This window comes from Sinohyriopsis cumingii, chromosome 2 (genome assembly GCF_028554795.1).
Source record: "Sinohyriopsis cumingii isolate HCF-2022 chromosome 2, ASM2855479v2, whole genome shotgun sequence".
Taxonomy (NCBI): Eukaryota; Metazoa; Mollusca; class Bivalvia; order Unionida; family Unionidae; genus Sinohyriopsis; species Sinohyriopsis cumingii.
The window spans coordinates 62,101,250-62,119,466 of NC_142962.1; the positions used below are offsets into that span (position 1 = coordinate 62,101,250).

The window sequence follows — 18,217 nt, forward strand, 5'->3', positions numbered from 1 at the left end:
ACTGTTTTACGGAAGAAGAAAAAAATTATGAACTAAAATAGGCAATTTAATATTTGTTTGCGGGCAAATAGATCATGGGATAGTAGTGAGTTATCGCATGTTAATTATATTGTTGCATAAAGACCAATCAAGATGCAAGGAGCTTTATATTTTTGGCATATATTATGAATTGCATAAAATGGACGTGGCAAACATCACGATGTCATGTCTAATGCTTTAAAGTTTAATGGTACGTATATTGTATTTAATTCTAGTTGTGGCATGCATTTCCGTAATTTGTGAAAAGGCACCTCCTGTAAAACAAGAATGTGGATCAAATTAACAAATAGTCACATTTTAGCCAAATTAGAAACTGAGCAGGTATGATAGATGAGCAGATGTGTACTTTACAAGACTGCATTTCGTATAGTTCTGATGGATGTCAAAATTTTCACTAATGGTGACTGTTAAACGAAGTATGGTGTAACATGCGTGATGACGGTGAATATAACATGTATTAATATATTTCCATGTGCTTTTCTACATTGGATTCTACCGTGTGTTTAATAGGTCAAGTACTGAGAAAGAGTTGACATTTATTTGTACAGTTAATTATGCACATGTTAGCGGTGATTTACTCACATTTTCCTCTATTTGTGATAACTAGTTATTTATGTTGTTTTATGTATGACATTTGAACACTGGATAAACTGATTTGTATCGTTGTACAGTGTAGCTATTTATAAAGACATGGGTGCATTAAAGTGGAAATATTTGTCCAAAGTTTTAGATTTCGTACATTTTGACTTTAACCCAAAAAAATGGTTAGAGATTTAAAATCAAGATTGAATAATTGACAACTACTTAGGCATGTGCCATTTTTTTCCTTCTTTCCATTCCTACAGACAGTAACATACATACATACATACATACATACATACATACATACATACATACATACATACATACATACATGCATGCATGCATGCATGCATGCATGCATGCATGCATGCATGCATACATACATACATACATACATACATACATACATACATACATACATACATACATACATACATACATACATACATACATACATACATACATATTGTACTCTAAGTCTTTAATCTTCTTACAGGTGGGTAACAAGAATGTACCTGATGACGCTAATTACAGTGAATGTTCCGAAGACACAAACCCCCAGCCAGATTCCACGACAGACATTTCTAAGCACACTAGAAGATATGGCGAATCTCTCCAACAGAAGCAAGGAAATCATCAAGCAAAGTTTGTTGATTGCTATATAAATGGTGAACCTTTCAAGAAGCCTATCAGGATTCCGTTTACTCTGAAGCTGTATGGTACGTGCGAACGTCTGCTTGACGATCTCAATGAGCGTTACAAGCACCCTCCTGCATTCCACAACATATTTCTGTGGCCGAGTGGTAAACTAGTGGAGGACACAAAGGAAATCGCAGAAGCTCCTGAAAATAATACTATAGTTGTGTCCAGAAGATCCAAGTTGGTCACGTATATACCATATGGAAACGTGGAGTATGATGGGAGGTATGGATCAGTGTCGGATAAGTACTCCAGCCAAAGTGAGTACCGCGAAGGCAAAGGAAGTCAACGAGATAAACCTATGCCGAAGAAGCGCTTCACTGAGTTATCACCGAGACGGAGCCAGAATGGTCTTCAAGGGGGCGAGTCACTTGCTCCGCAGGTCATCTACGTTATTAGTAACATAGACAGGAATATGAAGGAGAGATTAATCATAAATCCAAATACAGGGGAGAGTTTTGAAGACATTATTAAAGCTGCTGGTAGTGTTCTCAAGCTAAAGCCGCCAACTAGAGGGTTGTATTCATCCAAACCTCCATATAAGAAGGTAATTTTCGTTTTACTTTTATTTCTTAGTACTGTTGGTATTTAATTAATGTCTGTTTGATGGATGATATTTTGTACTTGTTGATATAAAGCAAAACTAGTTTCTAAAGATACATGCTAACAAATATTAGTTTTAAACTGAAGTCCAAGGAATGAGTTTTAAGTGCTCAAATTAATGTCAATAAATGACGAATTCCTTTAATAACACGGTTTCATTAGTTTCGTAGCCATTAAGTCCCCTTTAGTGTGTTTAAAGGTGATAATGTACGTGAATGTATCGTTCGAAGATATATTGTTAAATCGTATTCAATAATGATCCGCTGTTGGAAACAAAAATGTCTGAAGATTTCCACGCCAGTTTCATTTCCCTGAGAACTTAAAATACAAATCAAATCAGTTCCGTAAATAAATTAACTGTCTTTGCCCTTCGTCTTCAACTAACTTTGTTTTGCTGCAGATATAATACACATATAACAAACTGGACTTTCAAATAATTTTAAAGTATTTTGTTCACATAATGAATACACCTTCTAAATTATTGATAATATTTTTGGTAAACATACATTAGAAATCAGACTTTAAAAAATGTAATCAGATCATATGCACCAGTTTCCAAATTTATGGAACACTCGGATGAAAACATTTACTTTAGGAAGGACATGGTTCAAAATATAAATTATGGCGGGAGCATTGAACTGTTGTTGTTGTTGTTGTTGGGTTTAACGCCATTTTTACTGCCATCTCACCTCTGTCTGCGTGGGTTCGAATCTCGGATTCAGCCAATGTGGGCATGTGAGAAAGCTTGCCTGTAGCTTCTCGTGGGTTGGTGGTTCTTTCCGGGGTTTTCTGGGTTCTTCATCTACCATTAATACTGGCCGCCATATATAGCCTGTCGTGTGCTGAAAAATGGAGTTAAACATTCGTGGGGTTATGCAACCTACTGTTACATCCATCTTTATTTGTTCCAGATTCCGGTCATTGCGTGTGAGTGTCTGTGTGTCTGTGTGTGTATAATTTATTATATCACAGAGTGATTGGAATAAGAATTGCAGTTTAAGTTTCTTTAACTCTTTGTCTATATGGTTACATGGGTAAAATGTATGAATGTGTGACACTGAGTAGTATTAAACAATATTTTGTGAAATTTAAAGTAAAGGTTGCAATTAAATTACTCAGAATTTGACGTGTAATAAAAATGTAAATAATGATGCTCATTGTCGTTCAGGTCATAACCATTTTGAAATTCCCAGCCTGCTTATTTTTACTAGCCAATGAGATAAAACTATGCAGTGTGTGCTGAGTCTATCCCCACTCGAGTATAACCTTACACTTTCAGGTCGCTAGGGTCTATGAAGCCAGTCATATTGACCCAATACCTGACGGCTCAATTAAATAATGCCCTTTATACACAGTAATGCCTGGGGGATGAGGCTCTAACTCCTTCCCCCTCCCCCCCCCCCGATCAATTAAATAATCCGCTCATAGACATTAGCCAGAAGTACACGCCCGTAAGGGCAAAAACGTCTATAATTTAATTGATCATGACGATGCTGATGATTCATGCACGTAGACTATAGACCTATACACTTCATAGCCTCTCAACTCTCTTAACAGCTACGGAAAGCTTAGTAACAGCCAGAAATGTGTTATGTCAAACATGCGTTATTCTAATTTTGTTAAGCATATCCTTTGCGCCGCAGTTAAATCAAAATTATACCGACAATATTTAATGACAAATAATGCACTTACCAGCCTGAGAGAATCATTTATCCGTCAACACATTAATCCATTAGCAAATTCCACTGTAGCACTTGCCATATTTGAAGGACAGAAAAATTAATTTTCAAAGAATCCGTTAACTTGAAAGTTTAGCACATGGTTATCTGCTAGGGTCCGTATTTGGGGGATCTTTTGTACACTGGGGTAATTTTGCAATCAATATTAAGGACAACACAAGTATGTCACAGTTTCACCTTCCCCCAAAGAAAAGAAGAGCAAGTGACACAGATCTCCAGATCTCTAATGACCCATGAATAATCTAAAGCAAGATGTCACTCTTCGTTACAGCTTGTACTAAGTATAACTATAGTAGAGTTGAGTACACAGTATCGTTTCATTATTTACAATATAACTTTTCAAAATTGGAACTGATGAAAATAAAACAGTTTCTTGTAATAAATATTAATTATTTATTATTAATTTCGTTTAACATCCATATGTTAAATGTGATAATACCTCATGACTATGCGACGTTTTATGTTATTTTTCTTTGCTCACGCGTATAAACTGTGTACTTTGGATGCAAAGGTCACACCACAGCCCTCATTAACATATTAGTATTAATGAGATGCATGTAAACATTTGGACGTAAACTATATTACACTAGTGAAGTGTTCATTTTACTCTAAAGGAAAATATTGGATGAGAAAAATAATCTACGTTGGGTTTTGGACCGAGACAAGGAAATGCTAGTCATGGGGTTGTCTCGTTAGATTTCCTTGTCTCGGTCCAAAACCCAAAAGTCTCCCATGGAAATCTGATGGACACCAAAAAGAGGTTAACACATACTTGTTCAATCCGCAAAGCGCAACTTCTCATTTCATTAAAGCATCTACGAGTGAATAGCATTTTCTTCAGCTGACTTAAGCTATATTAAAGAAGAATTTATACAAGAAAATGGAGATATGCGGCAAATTCCCATTCCATTAAATAATGGTTTCCTTCGTTGCTGTGGAACGTTATGTTGTAAGTGTTGCCTTTATGGGTAGCTTGTATTGCGAGATTTATAAAAAGATCTTTTCAGTTGCTGAAATGGACGAGCAATCGATTGCAGGGATTATACTATACCTTCAACCTCAGAGATGATAATATCACCCATTAATCAGTGTTCCGTCGTTCTAATTAAAATTTTATCAATCAAGCTTTGCATGTATATACCTGCACTCTCTATGCAATATCACAAACACATTAACGAAACCTAATTTTCATTTCTGTTCATGCATTTTCAAGTTGTTTAGCTCATATTGAAAGCAAAAATTACACATTGTGGTATTTTTCTTTTCTAAGCTACAATACTTTATCACGTAACTTGGGCTACAGTTGAGAATGGATTAACCCAGTGATGCATTTTCATTTGGTTTTGAAATGAAATTGTTGTTTGTTTTTTCTACGGTGCAACACATATTCACGTGTAAACAAAAAAGAATCTGTACTAACCCATTCAGAATAGTTTGATTGATTTATATAAAGATTAGTTGAATAAAAATTGAAATATTCAAGGGCTAATAGCGAAGGTGTAAATAATCTAATAAATCAAGAGAGTTAATGGTTTCTTTTCTTACAGGTCGAAAGTTTCTCGACTCTATCGAGCGAGCGACGAAAGACGGATACGTTTATCGTGTGTGGGATGGAAGGACCGCCGAAAGAACTAGATAAATTAAACGACAACTACAATGCGAAGAGCAGTCAGAATGGTCGGCATATGAATGGTGAGGACTTGCGCAGAAGCAAGGATGGCCCGAGTCAAATAACCGAAAATTACGAAGGGCTGTTAGCTGAAGAGAACGATGGAGGAATGACCCAAAGATCTCCGGATTTCAACGAGTCGTCTGCAATTGAGAATATGAAGGTCGTTCGGAGAAGAAAAGAGTATGACAAAGACACCACTGTCGATGAAAAAGATGATAAGCCAATGCGTAGACATGATAACAGCATGAACCATCATAGCATAGAAGACGAAGACACAAACAAGAGTAAAAAGTATCAGAATACGTCCATGTCACGACAATACACGGGACTCAACCCGGAAGACATCGCAAATATTCAGTGGCCACGTGGAAACCTTGATGATGATGTTAATTACTAAGATATATGTGTAAATGTAAATTATGACACTAAGAGATTAAAAAAGAAAGGAAAATAAAAAATTTAAGGCACTCACAATCAAAATATCGATTAGAAAGAAAGACAGATATTTAATATAGCCTACGTCCGTATGCTAGTACAAAAACTTATATTAAACTGCTCTATTCTTGCCATATTATTAACAGAACAGTAGGAAACATTTTGCAATGTTATATGTCACTCACTATCAGTGTTAAAATAAACAGTAACGATAATTTAGGTCAATGCATAACAATAGCTATTTTTGGGCGTTATGATCCGCATATGAATCTAGGCTTTCATGCGAATATTCATTTATAAAAGCCGGGTTCGGAACGTTGGAAAATCCGAATGGCAGAATTGGAATAAAATGTGATGTGGTACATACACCTAAAACTTCAAACAAATTGTTATTTCAAAATCTTGCAGAGATTATATGCTACTAATTAGTTTGTATGACTGTATTTGATACTTTAATGGGAAAAAAGTAAGGAAAACATGGGAAATAAATAAACTTGAGAAATGCGTTGTTCTGATTAAACTTAGCAAGATAACACTGACACTGATGCATTTCAAAGGAAACTTCCCTTGCTAGATTTATTTACTAACATTTAAGTGTACTTGGGAGCCTAATATTTAAAACAACTGGAGGTTAAAAAGATTTGTTTTCAAAACATAATGTATTTCCTAACAGCAGATTTTGGGATCTATACCTACCAGACACATTTTTTATATCATAATTTTTTTGGGGGAGCATCGGTTAGACGATTTATAGGTGTATTTGAGGGAACTGGAATATATTAATATAATTTTTCATTTTGTCTCAATTTTACAAATGTAGTAATACATATATCCATCCTAGATACATATACAAAATCCCTATTTTATTATATATCTTCCATTTTAGGAAGAAAAAAGTACATAATTTGACCGTATCATTAATTTTTGAGGATAAAATAAATCCTACTGAAAATTGTATGTAAATCTTTAAAATAGTTGGCAAAACTATATAAAAAGATCCACCTCAATATGAAGGTAGAAATTGAAATGTCGTATAAGTTTCGTTATGGGTAAGTCTACACAGTTAATCCACAATTTTTTATAATACTTTATCCATGTGATTGAATGAATTTACATAAATTTGGGGTCCTATACTTGGATTTCTTTAATTGCCATATTTGTCTTTGTAGAATGTTCGAATGTGAACCTTAATATAAACACTATTATCAGTTTATATTGTTTGTTTGTATAGTTTTAAAATTGTGCGTTGTCCTATAAAAATTGTTTTGACACACAATTGTAACATTTAAAAGGTACTGTTTGTAGAATTTACCTTTTTGTATATATAAAACTGACATTCACTAATTGTTATATGACATACTAATATTTTCCTTGCTTTATTTTCCCTGCTTTAAAATTTCCTTCGTTCATCAGTAACTCTTTCCCCTCTATGTATTTTCAGGATACACGGTACTAAATTCTATGGAAAAATGGGAACCAGCCTGGAAATGGGTGAACATAAATAAAGTATATATGGGTTTGGTTGGCCAGGATTGGTTGATAATGAAAGTTATTTTGTAGGAAAACGAATCTTTTGAGAGTGTATCCTAAATGTAACTTAAAAAGTAGAGACATTGAGACAGATGGAAAGTAGCGACCACACAATACACACTTTCTGTGAAACATCCCGCACATTAGCACGATACTAATTTTCTACGTACATACAGTCGTTCCCTCTGTAGAAGACAAAGTGAGAATTTGCGAGCGACTTCTAAGATAATATTGTCTATGATCCCAATGAAAATATTTACGAGGACGTAATCTGCAGATTTTAACCATATAGCATATATGTATATGTGCATCATCTCTCTCTCTCTCTCTCTCTCTCTCGTACGCGAAAACAAACGACCGTTAATGCGGCTGCCAAGCATATTATTAAAATATTTGAATCGATTGAGAAAACAGCTAATCCTGCTGTCGCTTTTCTTGTACCTGCAGTTGCTATTTTGGTAGCACGTGAAACAGCAATAGCTAGAAATAGAGTTACAAAATTAGAGTGAAATTCAATTAGCCATTCTGTTATACCAATAGAACAAATTTCACCATATAATCTAGCGACTTATCGAACTCAAATTGCAGGCATGTCAGCATCACCTCGTTGCTTGCGGTCGTTGCCAAATCACTGTCAGTGAGAGGTCGGAGCTGGCTTATTTCTCTCTCTCTCTCTCTCTCTCTCTCTCTCTCCGGATCATCAAACGTCTTGGCTGTAGACTGCGCTCTGTTCCAGTGTACAGTGCAGGCATGGATTTATTTTTCCTTGTGCTTTATTGAGACTCGCTCTACGGTCCGTGACACTGATCAGAAATATTTTGAAGGCAGTAAATTCTGAGGCTTGCTTTCGGTGTCTAATAGACTTCCGGTGATAAATCTCAAGCTAGGCTCATATAACTGTCTTAAAACAACATATTAACAAAATCCCATACTCCCACCACCACCACCACCACCCCACCCCCCCACCCCCCCCCCCACACACACACTGTGTTTTAGATCATTTTTGGCACAATAAAACAATATCTCCGATTAAACGTTTATTGCAGTTACAAGTCCTTCCTGCACTCCAACAAAACCTGATATACCTTCGTAGAGTACTGCACTTTTTCTTCACGTCGTGGCTTCAGTCAGCCTGTTTTAATTGCTCACCGCATTAGATTTTTGCGTCTTTTTCAAGCGTCAACTTTAACTTTTACCACCCTCATTTTCCTGATGTCATATTTCTTATCTGATGTGCTCCGTTCGGTGATGTGAAATATATTCTAATTCCATACACCCTTTTGTGATATGTTACAAATATCATTTTTGTCATGCGTTATGTCATTTTATGTGTTGTGTTAACAGATCTCATTTTCTGTGATGCGTTACATGTTATTTTCAATGACGTGTAACAGATATTTTTTTTCCTGTGATGTGTTATGTACGTTCTCACACAAAAAGATATATTTGCATGCTTTATATTATTGTCTTGTCCTCTAATGTATTATTATCGTTGACATTGTGCATGTTTTCAACAATAAAATTTTCATATTTCGAACCTCAACGTTTTATTGTACTCCTTGCTTTGGTGTGATATATATATATATATATATATATATACGCTTAAAGGCATAGAAAATAGATAGATAGATGGAATAGACAGATAGATAGAGAGATAGATAGAGAGATAGATGTTATTATAATGTTGTATTGTTTATAAATATGCTGCTTCCATTAGCAGTGTAATGTTTGGGTACGCATTGCTTCATTGTGTAAATATATACACTCTGTTGAGTTATAATCTACTTTGTTATGTCTGTAACATGGCTCATACAGAGCAAAGTGTTTCATATGTTACCCAGCCCAACAACGATTAATAAAAGTATTTTATCTTGTATGTAGGAGCGTTATCACGTAGCGCTGTGTGACGTAAGAGCAGCGGATCTCACTTAAAATGTGTGCGATTGTTGCTTTTGTGTTGTTGGGGGTGTGGGGGTGAATCGAATTGCGTACAAAGCAACAATGAAAGCTAGCACTTAAAGTGTATTTAGTCAATAAAAAATCATTAACTATTAAGTTCCGATTCTGTATGGGCTAGTAGCTAATGGTCGCTTGACAAGGGTAGTTAACACACTTAGTTTGATGTCGATGATAAACGATGTGGATGGACGAGCCTCGTTAGATGGGGCTAAGTATTCTGGCCAGTGTGACTTCATGCAGTTTTAAAATGACTCTGCGTCAGCATCAAGTCTTTGTTTGTTTTTTGGGGGGTGGGGGGTGGTACCAAGATACGGTAATCCATCAGTTTTTACACATGATGTTCTTACGACAAAGTGCAGTAGCCTTGCTACAAGAAATGGGGTTGACAACAGTGTCCTAGCCGCTAAGACAGGTCTTTCAACTGACTTCATGGTAGCAGGCGCTGAAACTGACTTTTCAGTCTTCGTTACAGCCTCACAGTACTCTAGTCTGCCTCCTACCTCAGAAAGTGCCATGCGGGGTCTAGAAAATGGAGGTCTAACCGCAGTAATACATTCAGTCCTGTCTCGTTCCTCACATCAAGCCATCTAATGAGCCACGGTTTATTATTATGACAATCCTGTAAATTTTAATTCATGAAAAAACGTCATCAAAGTAACATTGTCATATATTTTATCTGCAAAGCCTAAGCCGCAAAGATGACCCTTTTCGAGGGAAATAAGCAGTGGCTCAGAACGCTCCCAAATCATGCCATGATAATGTTGTCCTGCACACCGTTTGTAGCATAAAATATCAACCATTAGAGTCGACTATCATGCCATAGTAATATGGTTTAGAACACTCCTTTTATATACATTCTTGTCAATTGTTACCTGCTAAATAGTGTCGGTTATCGCTTTCCGTTGTTCTCTGTCAGGTGAGTACGTCGTACTATAAAATATATGGCAATTATAAATATAACAATAGAGCAACTTTACTGGCGTATTAGGTGGAGAAAAAATCTATTAGAAATGTCAAATGGGATTGTTATTAATGGTTGTAATCTGCAATGGAAATGTGGTGTTAGTTTCTGGGTAGAGAAAATAGGCATACATAATAACATTTTCGGTTGGTATAACGTGGTTGTCTCTGTAACGTTGCAGTCTTAAAGTTGCTCTCTCTCTCTCTCTCTCTCTCTCTCTCTCTCTCACACACACACACACACACACACACACACACAAATATCATCATGAAATTTAAATGGTCATACCGCTTGCACTAGTTTACTTTTTTTTTTAGTGTACTGGACTATCCATTGCACAAAATAATTTTATTTTCTCTAACGTTAAGATTGATGTGTACGAAAAACGAGTTCATGACCTGAACCGTTTGAGGAAAGTGACAGTCATGTATTACATCCTAGGTTAAACTGGTGCAACTGCTAATAAACTCGCTGAAACCATAAGTGATAGCCTATTTATGTACAGAATATAATTAATTTTTTGCAACTTTTTGAAAATAGCATTCTTAAAAGGAAACATCTGGCCATCTTGAGCCTACAACACAGATGCATGATGACTGTTAAGTGCTATCACTTAGAAGAAATTTTCCACGAAACCTTGATTTTAAAAGCGTAAATAAAATAGTAATGTACCAATATTCTTTCTAAAATGTTGTCTTGCACACATTTCAAAACAAAATTTCAGAAAAGGGTTGGACAAATAATTCTACTAGAGAAATTATATGCTCGAATGTTCATGGAAAAAGGTGGATATAACCGGAAGTTACGACCATGTGATTTATAATGAGTTATGTGCTCAATATACAAAATTGCTGATATAACTCATCTTGTAATTTAAACTGCATATTTTCTTTATTTTTCTTTAAGCTTCCTAAATATTTCTCATGTTGTTGTGGGTGGATAGATATCAGGAATATTTTCTGTTTTCACATATTATAGAACCATTTCTCTTTTGAGAACTAATGGCATTTCACACAAAAGTCTCTAATGTGGCCAAGCTAAACTGAACGGTTTTGCAAACAACGTGATATCCGACATTTTGAAAAATACAGCTGGTAAGTTTAATGACTGACACCTCCAGTTTTAGTAGCTAACTTGTAAAGACGTTAATTTGATGCGAACGTAAGCAAAGTGTACACTTCTATGTGTGATGCGCTGAGGCTTGCCCATAAAAGGAAACAGTACGTCGATGGCATGGAATAGTTGCCAAATCAGATCAAAATTTTCCCTAGTTCACGTTTCGGATGGGTCATTATCAACATCGCATATTATCTTCCTTTGTGGATACTATACACGTTTTAGCTCAAATAAATTAAGGCAAGACATGGCCAGCATATTTATTTTCTGAGAAAAGTCATCGGGTATAATTTTTAGCAATTGAATTCAATTATATGTTGAACGTATTAAACTATGAAAACTTTTCGTATAATCAAGGTCGTGTATTCTTATATATGTAAGAGTGAGACGATTATAATAATAATCTCGAGCGGTCGTTCGAAAGAAGAATTAAACGTGTAACGAAGTAAGCTGATGTGCACGCATGAGTAATGTATATCACTTTATTCGCTCTTAAACGTGTCTCCTGCATTACACAGCTTAGTTATTTTTTTTTTAGTTGTTGCGGGGAGTTGTCGAACTCCGTGATGTAGTTTAACCCTGATATTACGGGTGACTGGTGCCCCTGGCTCATGGGACGATATTGATTAACTCAGAATATGAAGCCCAAGGATCAACGGGTCCGATGGGTAGGACGGTTTTTGATGGATCATTAAGCAGACCTGGAGGAGTGGTCTTGGTTAATTGTGTGGGTTTAACGCCATATTTTACAAATTATACTTTGTGGCCAGTATACTTGGTGGAGGAAATACCTGGGAAGAGTCAGTGACACATGGCACACTACTGAAACACTTTCTCACGTGTCCAAGTTGGCTGATCCGAGACGTGTTGTGATGTGTGTGATTTGGATTTTTAACGGAGCTTTAACAATTTGTCAGTCATATCGCTACGATGTCTACAATGTGGCAGTTTATAGTGATGTTTAGCACTGGGGCATCATACCGCAGACATGTAGCATTATGTCCCACCCAGTCACATTATCCTGCCACCAGGCAAACCAGTCCTAACTCTAACCTCTTAATGCTGAGCGCCAAGCGAGGCAGCTGTTAGTACCATTTTTGTACATCTTTGGTTTGACTCTGTCGGGGATCGAACCCACGACTTCCCGCATCCGAGGAGGTCACTCTAACCACTAGGCCACCGGAGCGGGTGTGAGCTGAGACTCGAATTCATATAGACATAAGGCGAGCGCCTTCGACCATTGGCCGCACGCCCTCCACCTCCTCCCCCATGAGTGGACTAAATTAGATATCATGATCATTATGTAACGACATTTACTCATCTAAAATTAAAGAGGAATTGTTCTTCAAAACTTAAATACTAATTTAGTTCAACAGAGTCTATTCAATTCTACTTGTTGAATGCACTACACTTTAAATGTCATCAGAAACTTCCAGACGAACATTATTGATTGTTATGGACTTACAATGGTGGCCAGGTAATAAAGTAGGTCATGAAATGAGGACGTCGGGTCAACCATAATAAAGGTAGTACTAATTTCTTTGAACGCCCACAGCTTTAATTGTGACGTCACTGCATAACATTCAATCTGGTTTGTACTGAATCTCACCTTTAAGTTGACATCGTCCAAAGAAAAGCGCATATACTTTACATTTTAATGTATCATTTCTCAGGGCATTTATTGATTGACCTTCTAAGGAATATGGATGTATGAAGATCAAAATAAAATGAATGGCCATTTAAAGGTATGCGTAAACACAATCGAAGAACACTCATTACTGACAAAGACAGTCCTAGTTGCCTAGAAGACCTGTATGACTTGATGTTTTGGGTTCTAATGCCATTTTCAATACATGATAGGCTTTACATTGTGGCCAGTATAACTGGTATCGAAAGACCCCGGTAAAACCCACCAACCCATAGGAAGCTATTCGCATGCTTTCCCACATACTCAGGTTGGCCGAAGCCGATACTCGAACCCACGCGAACAGAAATGAAATGGCAGTGATCGGTAAAGGTGAGCGTTTAGACCTCTGGGCCACCTGAGACCCCTGCATGACTTGTACTTTACACGAGATCATTTCTCAACCACTTGTCCATAGCGGTGGTTAAGGAATAGTTTCATGCTCGTCGCCAGTATGCCATGACCTATTAGCAATAGATCCGTTGATGGAATATATATATATATATATATATATATATATATATATATATATATATATATATATATATATATATATATATATATATATACTTGTTGATGAAGAATGCATTGATCATATTGTTGATAAATCCAGAAATTGATCGTTTTTGTTTACAAACGATACCATTTATTATTATTTGTTGAAAACCCATGTTTTGGTCATATCCACTAATAAACTATATTACTTTATATATCCATTGATGAACTTTGTGTCTAATGTATTTGAAGTATTTTGTCTTTTAGGAAGATATGGGTTAGTTAAATTATGGTTGAAACAATCAGCCATATTCTTTTAAATCATAATCTTTTAAATGCATGTATTTAATAATGAAAGGAAACCATTCTGAAGAAATTGAAGAGCAGCTTCATTACAAAGACGTTCAGTGAAGTGTATAATGACAAAAAGACCATGCTTGAGTCATGACCCTTGAATAATTGATCAACTGCATGCATAGTGTCTTGTAAATTCCATTCCTGAACAAACCTGATCGAATATATTTGTCTATCAGATTACAAATAAAAGTTAGCTCCAACCACCATGTGCATAAAAGAATTTTGAGAGAGTTTTGTAACATACATGTACCATTATATTTTTAATTTCCAGGAGAATGCGTATGTTCTTTAGACCCGAAGAACAATTTGAATATTTTGAAATCAAATCTTTAATTAGGGTACAAAAACATGTATATTTAAAGTTTATATTCCTCACATTTTTCAGCTATTTGTAACACAGGCATGTGTCACTTGTCGTGATGAGTAGTGGACTTCGAGGATACTGTTTCATCTTAAACGTGCTTTACACAAAACACGGTTGTATGGATATGTAAATTCAAGACATATAAAGGCATCCTTTGGTGCGCTCAATCTGAAATGATAGTTTCAAAGCGTATCCAGTGTTTGGTCGCGCAATAATCTTCGTAAATACCAGACATACTTGCATCACACTACACTGAATTAGGATAGAAATATGAAGCCGTGATTTTATCAATAGTTTATGGTCTGCATATTTTGAACTGACCCTCAGTGAACAAGAACCAGCATTTTAGTTATTTGGACTATACCGGAGGGCAAATTCTACTCATATTTTCAAACACAGTTTCTGCGGGTATTATTTTGATACCATGACCAATGGAATCACATTTAAATAGTGGTTATAACCTGTCTCTACTTGACTACGTGCTTGGATCATTGATGTAATATTTGTCTCCTCAGAAACTGCATCAAAGACGATTATCGCAAGTATTTTCAGAATAGTCGTATTCTCCCTCCATTCTCTTTGCTTATAGCCCCTCCCCCCCCCCACCCCCAAACCCATGAAGATGGAGCCAGGAGAAGTAGAATATTGAAGAATTCCAAACTGTAAGATGATCATATCTCACGATTTCAGATTCCTTGAAAGTTATTAGGACCTGTCAAATGTTACAAAAATATACCTACTCGGAGAAAATTTATATGAATTGAAACATCATGTTTTTGAAAAACTGCAACAACATTAGTGGAATCAATCAAATATCATTGTCCTCATTGTAGGAATCCTTGAAGGCATCTGATCTATCTCTTTCTCAACGTTTTGTATATGTCTGGTCACTACATGTACGATGTGTATCCTCCCTAATACAATTCCGTTTGGCCTATTGGCAATACAGTTATTTCTTTGTGCATAAGAGAGTTTGGTGAGTTGGCTGGCTTTTTGCATGCTTATAATCGGCACTTTGCATTATTGGTTATATCATTCCAGGGAAATCAGATTTAAATGTCTTTCCCAAAAGACACACCAAGATAGCCGGTTCGGGCAGACCTGCTTGGGAATTGAACGCACGATCCTTCTACCATGTGTCCGACGCTCTACCAACTGAGCTATGTAGGCGACTACATGAGAGAGAGAGGGGGAGAGAGGGAGGGAGGGATGTAGCCAAACTTGTTGATTTATGATGCCAAGACCTGCTTCAATTCGAGGTCTGTAACAAATAGTCCAAATATATAGGACAACACAAGCGATTTAACAATAAATGTCATTATAATGCAAATAGGGGCCCCGAATGGTCTGAAGCTCTCTCCGTTACAGAGTCACTGCCATCTCACCTCTGTCTGCGTGGGTTCCAGTCTTCGATTCGGCAAATGTGCGTATGTGAGAAAGCTTGCCAGTTGCTTCTCGTGGGTCAGTGGTTCTTTTAGGGGTTTTCCCGGGTTCTTCCTCCACCAATAATACTGGCCGCCATGTATATCTTGACTTTAAAAACTAGATGTAAGAGAAAAAAAGAACATACGTTGTTCCCTCCCTGTTTGTAGTGATATTCCGATATTCTCATTACGAAGAACAATCAGTCACTGGGTGCTTACTTTAAAAGGCATATTATTATGTTTGCAAGTTTCTAAACATAGGACCTCTAAGATTCAGATGACGTCACTCAAAATAGCCAGGTAAACAAACGCAGACTAGATCGTCAAAATATTCGCCTAAAAATGGTAAAATCCATGTCTAAGCCATTCCAAACTTTGAATGACAATTATTCATATGCCAGTGTTGCTTTAGCAGCAACTGTATGAGCTTACCACTATGAGTAGAATATTTACGGCAATCAGATAAATTTTATATTATCTTTAACAGCAGAATTATTTGACTACAATAAAGCAGTACCAGCTTCAGAAATCAATAACAAGGTGAGACAAAGTGCACAACTGCCTGACTTCCACCTCGTTGTACCCTCCTAGATATCGCATTTACAAGTGTCATTTCTTGCAAACTGTTTGCTCTACGTACGGCTACTCAGTACGTAAACACTCTGGATGGAAACGTGAAAGTGTGGCAAACTCATTACGCCTTATATAACTACGTGTTGTTGAAACTACCACATTTTAAAACTACACTATGCAATACAACGCATACACGCAGTGAGTTCATAAAAATATTGTTAGAACTTTAAAAGATATACAACTTTTAAAAAAAGAGCAATCGATTATATACTTCACAAGAAAAAAATGTATTTCACGTTATAAAACAATCACACAAGCCGAATCCGTGAGGTTAAACAATCAGTGGTGACGACTCTGCAAACAATAAAAGCAAGAGGATGAATTTAACCTAATAATGTTTATGCCGTTTTAACTAACACTTTCACATATATGGGACTTCTTAAGTTGCATCAGAGACGAAAATAACAGAAAAAGATACCAAAGAACTAATACAATAGAACTTAAATAAATATTTAACACTTCATTGGTATGCACCTCTCTCTCTCTCTCTCTCTCTCTCTCAATGCTCCATATCGTAAATTTATATTTCTAAATTATAATAAAGTGATCCTTTTTGTGTACATTCGGTAAGTGCTACTTATACCTACGAATGTGATACTTTCCAAAATCTTTCAGTTTCTGTAGCTCTAAATTCTTCCTCGTGCCATTGTTCAGTATCCATGTCTTGGCATGTCGTATTTCTTATTTACTTTTTCCGATTGGTCATGAGGTACCACCCACCGGGTGAAATAATCCGCGTTGTCTCCATAACTGCATGAACAACAATGACAATGATCAAGCAAGATGCACTATGTCCCTTCATGGATCTTCTACATATATTTTCTTATATATAGGCCAAAGAGCACTATTTCCTCAATTGCAACAGGTAAAACTTAGTAAAATATAGTTAAGACATGTATGTTCCAATCGTGTTCTAAAGTCTTGTTATTCTCTGTGTCCGTGCTTATTATGCCCTATCACATAACTGGATGCACGAAGTAATAACATTATACGGTACATATTCCTTTTTAAGTCGAGTCATACTGCAAACAACAAAGATCATGATCTGCCGTTACATAATGCGCCTACACGTCAGGGTCTATGTTTGTTCTGTTGATTGCTCCTAATAAACTGCATGGACCCAGATCTGCCGGCGTATTGTGCGACGGCAGATCTGGGTCTGTGCAGTTTGCATTTTGGGTCCTCTTAAAAGTGAGTATAGACGTTAATCTTTTAAAGGAATTGAAAGAGGGTGAAAGTGGTGATGGCATGTTTGTGCTTATGAACGGAGGCACTTTAAACGCTTATCAAAGCAAAGTACGATACAGGACAATTAAAGGTGTATGTGTTCCCGAAAAATTTTCTTCCAAAAGTGTTTTGATTAAAAGTGGTTTTTCTACAATTATACACTTTCACTTGTTTAAATATGTTGATCCATATTATAAATCAAATCGATTTCTCATAGACATTCAGTGAATGGTCTTTACATTAAGAATTCAAAATGTCACCTGGTTCATGTAAATCGACTCACCTGTCTTAGCACAATCTATTTTTTTTTAAATGTACTCATGGTGAATAGTTAAATCAAGGCTTAAAAAAGGAATTTTCGTTTTATATATTGACTGTAATTGAATAACTACTATATAAATTTGAAAGAAAATCTAACTTAGTCTTAATCCTTTGACAGAAAACTATCATCTATTAGTAGTCCAACCCACATTCAAAAGATTTTGCCTTCACTATTGAAAACGTTTACCGTTATGTAAACTTTGCCGATTGCTTGTCAAAATTACCCGTATATCGGTCGAACATCAAAACAAAATACATATCACTTAATGCAGGATAAAGAATATCGCGATGATGCATATCTCTGTCATAACTGTTGTCATGATAGTATCAGTATATATGATTGTTGACGCTGATCGGCAGTGGATGTTGTCGATTTT

The 18,217-nt window shown here is 36.2% G+C and overlaps 1 protein-coding gene across 2 annotated transcripts; it reads left to right on the forward strand.

Moving 5' to 3' along the window:
• The first annotated feature begins 268 nt into the window (after positions 1–268).
• LOC149805025 (uncharacterized) lies at positions 269–8,241 on the forward strand. 2 transcript variants are annotated; one of them, XM_089946597.1, is made up of 3 exons: positions 269–360; positions 1,118–1,867; positions 5,210–8,241. In XM_089946597.1, the coding sequence occupies exons 1-3, from the start codon at positions 307–309 to the stop codon at positions 5,729–5,731; spliced, it is 1,326 nt and encodes a 441-aa protein (XP_089802723.1). In that variant the 5' UTR covers positions 269–306; the 3' UTR covers positions 5,732–8,241. The 2 variants fall into 2 exon arrangements, with proteins under 2 accessions (XP_089802723.1, XP_089802734.1); XM_089946608.1 differs by having other exon boundaries at positions 293–480.
• The last annotated feature ends 9,976 nt before the right edge of the window (positions 8,242–18,217 follow it).